We start from the raw sequence: 15372 nt of genomic DNA on the forward strand, positions 1-15372 counted from the left end.
TAGTTAAAATTTTACCCATTTTAGTTACTTTATTATGTTCTTATTGGCATATCTGCCTCACAAACACTCTGGTAAAGTAAGTGATAGATTCATTGTGTATTAACAATAGCTCATTACTGAGTTTCTTCATTTAATATCAAAAACATGGAGTGTGGCATAGACTTCATATGAAAAGAAAAGCATCCAGGAATTACAAATTTTAAAGCATGCTTGATTTATTTTACAAAATGTTTTCATTGGTTAAATATAGTATAATACCATCCATTCAAGAAAATCAATTTCCTGAATGATTTAGCTGCTTGTCAACTTTATTATGCTATTCAATAAAATAATAAAGTGATAAAGTTCCATATTAATTATGGACAAGTTAAATTTTTGAAATATTGGTTTAAATGGGTTTTATCACTTCAAAAGAGGCTGAACTACTTTGCTTTTTTCTATCACCAGGAAGATCTAAAATGATATTTAATGGTGAGGAGATCAGGAAAGGGATGAAGGGAGAAAAAAAGAAGAAAGAAGGAAGGATGAAAAGAAAGGAGGGAAGCGAGAATCAAGGAGGAAAAAGGAGAGTTTTGGGGATGCTAAAAGAATGGTATGTGACCTTTTTTTCCCTAACCAACTGCAAATGGCTGAGATCACTGGACTTGTCTCCCCATGAAGTTTCTAAGAATCTGCAAGCAGGAAAGACTGGTGAAAGGCAATAAATGAACATCCTCGCAAGTGCCCTAAAGCACAGGAAGAAGGCCATAGAAAGATATCAAAGTGCTGAACTAAGTGGTGAGAATTGCCAATTTTTTACCAGTAGAGCCAAGTTAGGCTTAATAGGTACAGAAAACCTAATCTTATTGTGTTGGTCAAGTCTGTAGGCCCTTACCAATGTTCTGTCTATTTGATCTCTCAAGTATTGACATGTATAATAAAATCTCCCATTCTAATTTTGGATTTTTCCTTCCATATTTGCCATTTTTTGCTTTTTATATTTTGAAATTATGTGGTTAGGTGGGAAAATGTTTGAAAATGTTCTCTACATTGGATTATTCATTTTTAAATTAATACATTTATTTACTTTAAAGTCTATTTATTCTGATATTAATATATTTATGTGAACTATTTTTTTATTAGTAAATACCTTGAATAGGTTTTTGAATATTTTACCATGTAATTTTGTAAACTGCATAAAGCTGTATTTCACTTTCCATTGCACAAATATTAACTTTTATAGTTTCATCTCTATATATTTATCATGATTAATGATATATTTGTGTTTAATATCTCATTTTGTGCCTCTTTGCCATATTCTTTCTTTAGTTCTCTGTTCTTGTGTTCTCTTGGGCTCATCAAGTTTTGTTTATTTCCTTTTATGCATTTTACCGGTTTAGAAATTATACATTCTTCATATTTTTTGGTTTTCCCAAATTTTTAACATTTACACTTTATATAAAAATGTCTTAAAATAGTTCAAACCTCATCCTTCAAAATACAAGAATCTTACATGCCTATAATGGCAATAATCTACTCCTTATAAAATTATTTTCCAGTAACTGAATTCATTTTGATTTTATACCACCTGAATTTTTATTTTCATAGCCAATGCTCAATGAGATTTACCACATTTATTGATTATTTTATTAACTATTGCTCTTAGATCTTAATTCTTCTGAATTCAGTTTCCTTCATCCACAAGTAGATGCTATATGTGTTCTTTTAGCAGATATCTGTGAGTTTTAAATCATCTCAATTTCATTGTTGGACTGAAAATATTTTTATTTCAACTTTACACTTGAATGATAGTTTACTGGGATTTAAAATTCTAGAGTGACAGTTCATTTGCTTCGGCACTATAATTCCATTGTCTTCTGGCTTCCATTGCTACTGTTGGTAACTCTGCCTTCAGTATAATTTTTGTTCCTTTGAAAATGTCTTTTTCGCTTGTTGCTTTTCAGAATTTCTCCTCTTTGCCATTCTACTGCTGTACAATACTTCATTGAGGTGCAAATTTAGGTGTCACTCTTTTATATTCTAACATAAAAAGAAATCTATTCTGCCTTTTCTTTTCTCGTTAGCTCCTATAAATAGCAGAGGGTTATCTCTCCCAGGTGGTCACTTGTACAGGGTCACATTCCCCCTTTCACTTTGGAGTGATCTCTTAGATCTAAATGTGGAGGAAGTGTGGGCCAATATCCTTTATCAAACAAGCATCCATTTATTAGATGTAGGGAAGATATTTTCTTACATCCATTGGCAGTTTTCAAATAATGTAGGGGAATATTTATGTCTTAAAAAATTTCATTGTCTTCTTATTAGTAGATTAACTCTAATTCCATCAATAACATGCACCACAAATCACGTGGACTCTTCTCATCTCTGTTACTGCCACCAGACTTATATGCTAGATTCCATATATCCTCGATAGAATGATGTACCTCTACATTTTCCCCTCCAGTTGGAATCATTTTAACTCCAGGGAATTTGTCTTTTCAGGAGTGATGTAAACAAAGAAGTATTAATAAATAGAAACATATTTAAAACACCTCCTATGTGCCTACGTGTGTGCAATGAGGAGGCGCTTCCTAGTTTTCTGGAAGGTGCAGATAATAAATTTCTGAGGAAAAGGCAGATCATGGGACTAGACTGTTTTCTCTTTATACCAAAATTATGTTTTAATTGAGCATGAATCTGTGGGGGCTATTAAAACATGTTTTTCAATCAGGCCACAACAGCTAAGTAATTATGGGGAATTCCTCACAGGATTTATGTAAATGGGTGGCTATTGTCTGTCCTTTCCATTGTTTTTGAATTTTTAAATTTCTATGTCTTCATGGCTCATTTAATGAAAAATTAAGATGGAGCCTATCATGGAGTTGTAGCTTGCCAGTATTTTAACTAGGATGTTTCCTTTTTTACATAATTTTTTAAGAAGATAAGATTTCCAAAAGAAAACAACTAGAATAAGATTTTACTTTCTAATTAACCCCTACATTGGAAAGAAAGCAAGGGACTGCTGACAGCAAATTAACTTTGTGTTTTGAGTTTTCAATTCTGAATATCATAAACTTTCTCTAACTGTCTTATATTAAAAATAAAGTCTCAAGGTTGTCTACTCTTACCACTCTTATTCAATATAGTGTTGGAAGTCCTAGCAATAGCAATCAGTAAAGAGAAATAAATAAAAGGCACTCGAATTGGGAATGAAGAAGTAAAATTGTCACTTTTTGCAGATGACATTATTCTCTATATAGAAAATCGTAAATACTCCACTAAAATACTACTAGAAATAATAAACAAATATAGTAAAGTCTCAGGAAACAAAAATCAACATACAAAAATCCATATAATTCCTACATATTAACAATGAATTTTCAGAAAAATAAATGAAAAACAACTCCTTTTGCAATTGCAAAAAAAAAAAAAAGAATAGAATATCTAGGAATAAACCTAACGAAGCATGTGAAGAACCTATACACTGAAAACTTTAAGACATTAAAAGAAATTGAAGACACAAAGAAATGGAAAGATATTTCGTGATCATGGATTGGAAGAATCAACATAGTTAAAATGACCTTATTACCTAAAGCATTATACTGATTTAATGTAATCTCCATCCAAATCCCAATGGCATTTTTTAAAGAAACAGAACAAAAAATTATCAGATTTGCATGGAACTACAAAAGACCCTGAATAGCTAAAGGAATCATGAGAAATCACTGAAGAATCACTCTGCCTGACTTCAAATTATACTAAAAAGAGATAATAATCAAAACAGCATGGTTTTGGCAGAAAAACAGATACACAGACCAAAGGAACAGAAGTGAGAGTCCGGAAATAAACTTCCGTATATATGAACAAATAATTTTCAACAAGGAACAAAAAACATAAAATAAAGAAAAGAAAGCCTCTTTAATAAATGGTGCTGGGAAAATTGGAAAGTCACACGTTAAAGAATGAAACTAGACTGCTATCTGTCACCATACACGCAAATTAACTCAAAATGGATAAAAGATCTAAATATAAGACCTGAAACAAACTGCATAAAAGAAAACACAGGTACTAAACTCATGGACCTTGGTCTTAGAGAGGATTTTATAAATTTGACCTCAAAGGCAAGAAAAATAAAAGCAAAAATAAATAAACAGGACTATATCAAACTGAAAAGCTTCTGCACAGCAAAAGAAACCATCAGTAAGGCAAAGAGGCAACCACCTGACTGGGAGAAGATATTTGCAAATAACACCTCTGATAAGGGGCTAATATCCAAAATATGTAAAGAACTTATACAACTCAACAATAAAAAAAAATAAACAATTCAATTAAAAATTGGACAGAGGACCTGAACAGACACTTCTCCCAAGAAGACATATAAATGGCCAACAGACATATGAAAAGATGCTCAACTTCACTAGCTGTTAGGAAAATGCATATCAAAACCACAATGAGATACTACCTCACACTTGTTAAAATGGTTATATCGTCAACAGAACAAGTAATAACATGTGTTGGAGTTGTTGTGGGGGAAAAGGAACCCTCATAACACTGTTGATGGAAATTCAAATTGGTACAGCCACTATGGAAAATAGTACGGAGTTTCCTCAAAAAACTAAGAATAGAATAGAATCTGTGAGAAGTCACATGAGATATCATTGTGAATTGAGGACAATACTTCAAATAATGGGACTGAGCTCTCTGCCCAGAAGTGTGATTAAAGAAGGGGAGTAGAGCGTTCAGTTACTGTAATAAACACATTCTAAAAAAAACTGATACTTATCAATCACTCAGATTAGGACAAAAAGCATTACAGAAAGCCAAGTAATCAATAAAACATAAATATCAATGGTCAGACCTTGAAATTTGTAGATAAAGTGATCATAGTTTATCTCTTTTAAGAGCCTGCTCACCCACCAACCACTGAAAATAACATCAGTCCTTTCACTCCATCAACAGACCTCCCTTTTCCTAATGTTAGATCCAGATGTGCTCCTACATGAAGTCATACAGGTGCACCTGGGGCAGCCCTCCACATCCCGGAGGTGGTAAAGAGGCACCTCTCTGAGGAAACATGGGATTATTAATTATTTTCCTAAAAACTATCATCACAGTATCTATCATGATATTTCACTTATTAAAACACAAAGGACAAGGATCAAAATGTTTTACACATAAAAGACAAAATAAAAATTCTCTAAGACTGTAATTTTAATGGTAAAATAAAGAAATATACTAAATGTAGGAATGATAAATAATCATAGACATAATGCTGAAGAGAAGCTGAATTCAAATACTTTCATTATATTTTATCACAACTATGTGTAATATTACAACAGAATGAGCCACTAGTTAACATTCATTGCATTCAAAGAAGTACTACAATTGCCCACAAACTTAAAAAAAAAAGGTTCCATTTCAGACACTAATTTTTACTTTTACTTTTTAAAAAATGAAAAGAACTTTTATATTCCCTTCACCAAAAATAAAATGTTATAGCAGCAACAAGTAAAATCAGAAGATCTTCTAAACTATGTGAGTATGATTAACTCACCTAATTACTTTTGTGATTTTTAGATTTCACTAAAGTTTTGTGCATTAAATTTAATACATTTTAATTAAAATCCCTTCTAAACTCCCATGCATGAAAATACAAAATGTATTCATAAAATAAAATTGCACTTTTATTTTGTTTTTCTGAAAAATAGTGACTATTATACCAGAACCTTCAAGTATTAGAAGAAAAATTGATCAAACAGGGAAGACCATGTAATTATTTTCTATCAGATATTATGTGGGTAGAAACAATGGATTTAAAATATAAATGGCTGAGAGTTATGAACAAAGCTGACAATTAGATACATCTAACATGTCAATCTAGTCACTAATAACCAGCAGACCACTTAAAATTGAAAACCAGAGGCTTAACTTTTTTCATCGAAACAATATTACTGAAGTCAAAATTTGAGTTAAGTTCTTATGTGGCTAGTCATAGTTCTCTATGCTACAATCACTTTTACTACATCTAACTAGCTCATTATCAAAAAAGTAATAACCTGAGTCACAAGACGGAATGAAAGAATGGGCCACAGAAGGGTGGGAACCATTACTGAAAATACCGTTCAAAGCATATGCTCCTAGGATGTCAAACTCTAGGGACGACTTTCCACATCAAATTTCTAAAAGTCAGAGACCTTTTCTATTGTGTTCACTGCTATATCTCTGGTGCCTAACCACTGCCTGCAGACAGTGAGCTCTCAATAAATATTTGTTGATTAAAGTATCCCATCATCTAGTGTCACTGTCCAAAGGAGCTGAAGATATGTGTGCAAGAGTGAATTCTGTTGCTACTTGGTTCTAGTTAATTTGTTTAATCTTTCTGTGTTTCAATTTCCTCATCTATAAAACGTGGAAGTTGAAATAAGTCAGTGGCTTTCAAACTATATTCATCAGAACTCCAGCCTTATGAGAATTTGCTTTATGACCCAATGCTGGGATAAGAGGTGGGGAAGGGCAAGCAGACAGAGTTCTGGAGCATCTTCTCTAGCTTTGAACAAAGAAATACAAATATTATCTTAAAATGGATCAAAGACTAAATTAAGAACTAAAACTATAAAGTTCATATAAGAAAACAGGGCTAAATCTTCATGACCTTGAATTTTGCAATAGATTCTTAGATATAATAGCAAAAGCAAAAGTGACAACAATAACAAAAATAAATTGGATTTTATTAAAATTAAAAACTTTGTGCTTCAAAGGATACTATCAAGAGACTGAAAAGATAACAGGATGGATAAAATATTTGCGAATCATCTATCTGAGAGAGTACTGTATTTAGAATATAGACAGTACACTCAAGAATAAAAGACAATCCAACTTAAAAAATAGACAAATGATGTGAATAGACATTTATACAAATAAGATGATCAATAAGCACACGAAAAGATGCTCACCATCAATAAACAACAGGGAAATGCAAATCAAAACCACATGAACTATCATTTCTACCCACTGTGATGGCTAAAATAAAAAAAATCACATAATGATAAGGTTGTTGATTATGTGGAGATATTGGAACCTTAGAAATACTGCTGGTGGAATGTAAAATGGTAAAGAAACTTTAGAAAAGTCTGGCCAGTTCCTCAAATGTTTAAACAAAGAGTTACCATATGACCCAAGAATTCTACTTCCAGATATATATCTCCAAGTGAAATGAAAATATATATCCACATATAAACTGTACACTAAGATTTACAGCAGTATTATTCCTAGTAGCCAAAAGGTAAAAACCACCCAAATGTCCATCGACTGATGAAGGCATAAACAAAATGTGGTACAGTCATACAATGAAATTTTATTTGGCCATATAAAGCAATAAAGTACGAATTCACGATAAAATATGAATGAACTACGAAAACATAACATAAGTGAAAGAAGTCGGTCGCAAAATACATCATATTATATGATTCCTTTTACATTATATCTCCAGAATAGGCAAATCTATACACAAAGTAAATTAATGGTTACTTAGTGCTGGAGGGAGGGGTGGATGATAGCGGGTCGAGAGCTAAAGGGTACTGGATTTCTTTGTGAAGTTATACACATGTTCTAAAATTGACTGTGGTAATGGTTACATATATCTATGAATATACTAAAAATCATTGAATTGTACACTTTAAATTGGTGAATTTCACAGTATGTGAATGATAAATCAATAATACTGTTAAACAAACAAACAAACAAACAAACGAATAATAAAGTTTTGAGCATGGTAAGTGTTCCTGAATCCACTGGAGGTTTCCTGCTTACCTATGCCTACTTTAGGTCTATAAGACTCTTCCTGTCCATAAATTTCAACATCCCCAGAACCATAAGCAGATGAGACTTTAAATCAATATCTACAGCCAGATAAAACTCTGGGTTTTATGATGCCTGAGGCTTTTACAATTTAAGAGGCCTTCTTCAAGAGAAAGTTTGTAAAATTACAAATATAAAACTAGGTACAGGGACTAGAAAGAAGGGGTCAAAAAAGTAAAGAATCATAAAGTTTATGTTCCTTTGGTATCATAGTAAATCTACCTCTGACATCACAAAATGTTTCGGTAATATTTCCTGATTAGATTTAATAATTCTTGTGCCTAGAGGTAAAATAATTTAAGGGTGATAAAATTAAATTTTATTAATAGCCAACATTTATTAGGTATACTATATAGCATTTAAATTCTTAATATATGTCATATCTCATTAAATTTACAGCTAATTCAGAGGAAGTGGATGCAATTATTTTCTCCATTTGTGAAGTGCTGAAGAAGATCTGAATCATGATAGTGGGAGTAGAAAAGAAGAGAAGAAAGAGTAGGAAATACATTACAGAAAATTAAGGACTGCAAGATGAATTGCATGTATAAACTCAAGAGAGAGAAGCTTCTAGTAGTATGTCCAGATTTCCAGTATAAGAGACAGAATAAATATATGTTCCACCATATGAAATGATAAAGATTACATGATGAAGAACAAATGGAGAAAAATAATGTATACATTTTGAATTTGTGGAATATATCTCTAATTTAGCGCTCAATCTATTCATATATTTGTATATATACGTAGGCATGGTGAGTGTGCCTCTGAATATATGTTAAAAATGGAAGGAAAAGGGTAGAAATAGAGACAAATGGTGATGTTAATGGTAGTTATAACTCTAGGAGTATACAAACTCCTCTAGGGGATGTATAAAAATAATAGCCCCAGTATGACAAGAGTCTTGAATATATTCTCACACTGATGGGGTAAACAGAAGAATTCATAAAGAGACTAAGAAGAAATCTTGTCAAGCAGATGGAGAATAAATGCAGGAAACAAGGATAAAGCCTTATCTCAAATGTCTAGAATTCTGAGAAGACATTTAGTATCCAGGTTAAATGCAACAGAGATCCAGTAAGATATGAATTTCTTCAGTTGTTGAAGCTTGAGAAAGTTTGGGAGCCAAAAGTGAAGAAACTACTCTTAGGGAAGGACGTGTGATAAATGATGAGCAAGAACCCAAGAGCAGGTTACCTGGAGTATGATGAAGGATACATACAACAAGATTGACAGAGTAAATTCCTATTCTTTGGAGATTAGGGGGAAGCTGCTAAGGGGGTTCAGGAAGTCTGTTTTCATGTGGCCCCTTTTCCTCTGATAGAAAGAGGAGAGGCAGTCATATGCTCAGTGGAGGCTGGAGATGGGGAAAAGACTGGAGTGAAAATGATGTTAAAAAAAACAAACTCATAGATAGATACAGACAACAGAATGGTTGTTACTAGAGGGGAAGGGAGATGGGAAGAGGACAAAGAGGATAAAAGGGATCCAATCTATGGTGATGGAAGGATGCTAGGCTTCAAGTAGTAAGCACACGATAGAGTATACAGATGTCATATTATAAAGTTGTACACCTGAAATTTATATCATGTTATTAACTATTATCCCCAATAAATTCAATAAAAAGTAAATGAATGGGAAAAAAAGACTAATAATAGTGTAGAAAGGTTGTTGTGAGAAATGCAAGTCCATAGATAAGCATGTAGAGAATCAAATGCCTAGACAACATCTGAGAAAGAAATATCTACTGGGAAAATTAAATAAGAACACAACCCAACCATCATAGTGCTTTGCATTTGTTGGTGTTCAATAAATATTAGACCTACCCCAGCCTATTAACATAAAGGTGCCACAGGGTCTCTAAGATCTATGAAAGTGGAACAACAGGCACTTTCTTTAGTGCTTCATTTCCTTCAGATGAAAGTATTATGTTAAATGGTAAGACAGAAAAAGTAACATTCTTCCAAATGATGTGGGCTAAAATAAATACAAATTTAAATAGATTATTTTTAATAATTTTGATAATAGCTATAGTTAATCAGAAATGTGGAATTTTCATTAAGAATTTCAAAAAGGTAAAGACCAATAGGCAACATTAATATGACAGGGCAAAAGACAGCTATTTTTTACTTCCTCAAACAAAGATCACTTTGATGAGTTTAAAACTTCAAGAGATTATAAATATGACCCTACTTCCACCCCTTTTCTGCAATTAGCAGGAACACTCGGCTATCTCTACTTCTCCACATAAACTCTTGTCATTTCTCTCCTTCTTGATGCTGGTTTGTTTTCTTCAAATTGGCTAAACCATAAAAATAAATTTTTCAAACCCTTAACTCTATTATTCTTTGTCTCAAATTCTAATAGAATGTTATTTATTAAAGTTAAAATGCTTATATTCTTTAACTTTTCATTAATCAAGTCCACTGCCTAACAACAGAATGTACATGGTTTAGGGTATGTATTTTATTTGACCTAATATCCTGAATTAGAATATTCTGCTTTTAGAAACTTACTTTAATTTCCCCCCTCTTTAATCTCCCTCCCTTCCATCCCTGCCCATGGATGTTGCTGTCTCCTTAGAACTGGATTCTGAAGGTGGGCATTCTCCCCCCTGGCTTACAGAGTAGACCGAGGCCCGGCGCACCATGGGGGGCCTGGCGCACAGGAGTTATGGTCCATGGCTCCACCTGGGGTGCGAACCCAGGACCTTCTGCATGTAAAGCAGACATACTAACCACCCTAAACTTACTTTATTTATTTGGAGTCACCCCAAACTTACTTTATTTAAATGTATGTTGAAGGGAGCAAAACAAACTTGGGCTTAAAGCTTCCTCTATAAACTCAAATGCACAGAAAATCAAGTTAGATAAGAACTATCATAGGCTAATTACATTTTTAAAGTTTTATGCATAATCTTTTAAAAACTGTTTGCAGTTTTATCTTTTCTTAATGTTCACAATAATATTCCTAATAATTAACAATTGATAAAAAAATTATTAGCCTTAGAAAAATCTGAGTGAAAGACTTTTAATTACGAATAACCTGTTATTTATAATTAAATGGCATCTTTAATAGTCCAGTCTTCATTAGTGTTTATTAAGACTATCCTTTGAGTTTCATGTCAAGGCTATGCTATATATCTTAGTTATATGTTTTCTCAGAGTGAAATTCTTTAAAATTGGAATTACCCTATATAATCAACTATATTAATGTTAGTTTTATTTTTAAAACTTTCTGTACAAATGTCTCTCTATCAATAACACTTACCTCATTGTATTACAAGAGCTACTTATCTGTTAGTCCTTTAAAGGGATGAATGTGGCAATTTTCATTATTTTGTCCAAAGAAATTGATGCGCAGTAGTGAATTAATGACTAAATAAATGAATCAGATGAACTGACAATCCTAGCCAGGTTTATAATACACACAATTTTAACCAATTATCTCAAAAGAAATGAAAAAGTTATCACAATAGTTATCCTTTTAAAAATTTAATAGCAAATTGAAAAGCTAGAGGCAATAAAAATTTTTTAAAAAGACAAATTATCACAAAAGGTCTCAAATAGACACCTGGTGAGCCAAATATGCCCTCACAGTTGTTTGGCTGGTTCAAGCTTTTATTTTTATTTTTCTGAATTTGAATATTCAGATAGGGCATCTACCCTCCAGTTTGTCATAGGCTCCATCATCCCTATTGCCATAGACTAGACCTAATTCATGAATCCTTGTTACCTGTTTGGCTACTTAGCATTTGAATCTGGGATCCCAGACCACCTTAAAAAGGTAAAATGAACAGATTATCTTGTACCTTATATTTTTTAACCATCGTTTCAAATCTTGAAATATTTTATAGTTAACACAAAGCCATAGGACAATATCAAATGAAAATTTAACAAAATCAAATTAGTAACAACGTAACTTAGAATCCAGGACACATAGTACGTTGTAGGAATAGTCCTAGTAAAAACATTATATTCTTATTATCCACCAGCTTAGAAAGAAGTGAAAGAAAATTAATTTTAATACTTTAAATTATGTAGTCACATTGTTTACATCTTATTAGTATTTAATAATGTATATTTATTAATATTCTATTAAATCTGGCTTACTCCTTCCTGAACAAAAAAACAGAATAAAGGGACGCCAGGAGACCAAGAGTAAGTACTTAATTAATAAAGGCTCTAATCCAGATAAAAGATAAATTACTCATAAATGGCACTGTTCTCCTTTGATATGCTCTTGACATCAATATCCTTCCTATCCTTTAGAGCCAGCCTAAGCCTCAACTCCAGCACAACTTTTGTAACTAAGTTCACCGTCAAAGCAAGAGCTCACTTGTCTCAAAGTGCACTTACTGTCTTTACAGATAAGTATTATTTAACAAAGATAAGTTGCAAATTTCAGTACCAGTAATTTAGCACCTAAATTCAGTACATATTTTAGATTACTGTGATATAGTACGTTGGTTACTTATAATGCAAAATATTATTTAATAATTGGTATTTATGTAGTTGAACTATCTTTTCAATTATATTATGAACATCCTATTAGTAAAGATAATTTCTTTGTATTTTACTGTTTCACATTGCCTGTGACAGTGCTAGATATTGCAAACCACATGGTACTGATTACCTGTTTTATTTGCAGGTTTAAGTCCTTTAGCTTTATTTACTGGATTCTGAGGAATGTAGATTTTGTTGGGGATATAAAAATATTCTGGAAGGCTCAGTTCTGTTGTGTATAAAATGGACTTAGGCGTCTTTAACTTTGAGATATTAAAGAGCGTACAAGTCTGCAAATAAACAGAGAGTAAAATTGGAATGTAATTCTCTTACCCATTACCTCCAAAATACAAAAGATAACATTATGTATATAGACTTCTTATTTGGGGGGAAAATTCACCAAGGGATTAAATTCATTAATTTCTTTAAACATTATTTTACTGGTAGAAGACGACACTAACAAGTTTCAAAGAATTAATGGAGTCATCCTTTTTTCAGAGATGCTCAAAGTCTCCTGCTGTAATCCTGTCTGTGTTGAAGAATTCACTGCCTTAGGGAGAAACCATTCCATTGGTGAACAGCAATGAGAAAGTGCTTCCCACCTTGAGTTGAACCCTGTGCACCCTAACATCTACCCATCAGGTCTAGCTCTTATTAGCGGTACAGTTAGTCTCCACTCTTTTGCTAATGACGATATCGTGTGTGTGGGGCAGGGGGGGAGGGGTATGTAAACTAGGTCCTTCCCCTCCATAGACCTCCAAACATCCTTTTTAAATAAGTTTGATATTTTTAGTTCCTTCAACTGTTACTTATATAATGTAGGTTACAATTCGCCACCATGCACATGCTCAAGACACAACTGAGTTCAATACTATCCTTCCTAAAATAGAACACCAAAGGGAAACCCAGTTCTCTAAGTGTGAACCAAGCAATGAAGAGTACAGAGGTAGGCAATCATTTATTTTTATCTGGATGCTCTCCAGCCCAATGGTTAGACCAAGCATTCTTGGAGCCAAACTGCCTGCCATTATACCCTAACTCTAAGTGAGCCTGATCACCTTATTAACCAAAGCCACAAAGTCTTCCTTTGTAAAATATGAGTAATAATAGTACATACTGCCTATTCCTCGTGATATTATTTAAAGTGTCAGGTGCTTAGAATACATTGTAAGTACTCAATAAATGTTGGCTATAATATCATCACTGTCATCATTATCATTGTCATCATCATCATCAACGTGATCATGATCATGATATCGTTACTCATCAAAAATAAATGTTATTGCCTTTAGCAATCATCTCATTCGCTGGGTTTATTATCTATAAAATCCACAAGGATTTTTTCCCACAAAGTCAGATTTTCCACCTACTTTATTTTGGCAATTCAAATCATGTAAATGCAGATATTTAAATTAATTTATCTACACTTACCATTTTTTTGGTTTGGTTCATTTTTCTAGTCATTGTGAATAAATAATCTACTCACATCAGCAACTACCTCTTTATCCTAAATGCATATCATCTGCTTTCTATATCTTCAAGTCATTCAAAATAATATGTATTGACATGGACTTTCTTCTTGACCAAACTCTAGTCAGGCTCCTCCAAGCTGTCTTCTCAACTAGGCCTCAGCCTTGGCATATAAAAACTACAGATTCTCAGCACAAATTATTTTGTCCACCCCCTTCCATCATAAACATATGCTAAGAGACTTGAACAAGCACCAATGTAGTTTCTAACAGCTCAAGGCTATATCTCTAGAATGGTCCCAGTCTCCCTGAAAGTGCCTACCTGAGCAAGTTGATGTTGCCAGGATATATTAGTTAGTTCCAGCCAAAATCTTTAATTGGCAGATAAGCTCCCAAACCCCTCTTAGAGCAGTTACTTTAGAAAGCTTGCAATTATAAATCTTTTGTCTTCCTTTTTGAGATGTAAATCTTCTACCACCTAGAACTGTCTACTCAAGGACCTCAGAGACCTCTCTTTGAAATGCACACATTCAAGGAGATAATGTTCCCAGCCAGGTGGGCACCTTGCTCTGACTTGTGTCATTATCTCCTCATAAAATATTCCTGAAGTTTATTTCTCCCACAGGTAAGCATAAATTAACGAATCCAGATCATACCACCAAACCCCTCCCATTTCTTGTAAATGTTTACTTCCCAGACTCAGCTCCAGTTCCCACTCATTCTCCCTCCTTATTTTTTCTCATTCTTTCTTTAAAACTCCCAGTTGCTACTACACAAATTGAAGTTGAGTTCAGTTCATGCTGGAACCTCCTCCCTATTGCAATAGTTACTGAATAAAGTCTATCCCCTTATTGCTTTAACTGGTGCCCAGCTTTATCTTCCACAGTATCAACAAGATTACTTCATGATTTAGAGTGCACTAAAATTAAATAACTACAAAAAACTTTTTCTTTACCCTTCTAAATCCTTACCAAGGAGAGATCTTTCAGATTTCCTTTTTTAAACATAATATCAAATTTCAAAATTATGATGACTTTTCCTGCCATTTATCCCACAGCATGGCTTTTAAAACTTAAACATGAGAAAGCTAATAGAAAATATAAGGAATCTACACTGTAAGATCTGAATCTTTCCAGTAACATTGAGTATATCATTAGAGTTGGTTTATGAATGGAAGCAGTATATGTATTCAATAAATAAATGCTAAGTGGTAAAGTTTCAGAAATTAATGCTCCTGACAAAAGATCCTGTCTCTCACAGTATATAAAGTACATACATCATATTGCTATTACTCTATAAATATTTCAGAAAGTCAAATTGCACATTGTCATTTAATAAAAAATTAGAAATGTCATCTTTCTTTGGTAGAAAAGTGACTATATTTATTCAATTAGATTTAGTTTTGAACAAATATATTTCAAGGATGATTTTAGATTTTACTTGTTACATACTTATTTTATGCTATAACAGCACTCTAGACTTTCATTTATTCCATTATACCATTTTATGGTAGTACACTAAGAAGCAAACATATGATCTGGAGGCTATATAGGGCAAGGAAA

At 32.9% G+C, this 15372-nt stretch overlaps 1 protein-coding gene across 1 annotated transcript in view; it reads right to left on the reverse strand.

Moving 5' to 3' along the window:
• CFAP47 (cilia and flagella associated protein 47) overlaps positions 1-15372 on the reverse strand; it is a gene marked incomplete at its 3' end in the record, with an annotated part of 348750 nt that overhangs the window by 107775 nt on the left and 225603 nt on the right. The window contains exon 41 of the mRNA XM_039855224.1: positions 12472-12631. Within this exon, the coding sequence (XP_039711158.1) occupies positions 12472-12631 (160 nt within the window). The remainder of the gene's footprint in view (positions 1-12471; positions 12632-15372) is intronic.

This window comes from Pteropus medius, unplaced genomic scaffold, assembly GCF_902729225.1.
Source record: "Pteropus medius unplaced genomic scaffold, Ma_sr-lr_union100, whole genome shotgun sequence".
NCBI classification, from domain to species: Eukaryota; Metazoa; Chordata; class Mammalia; order Chiroptera; family Pteropodidae; genus Pteropus; species Pteropus medius.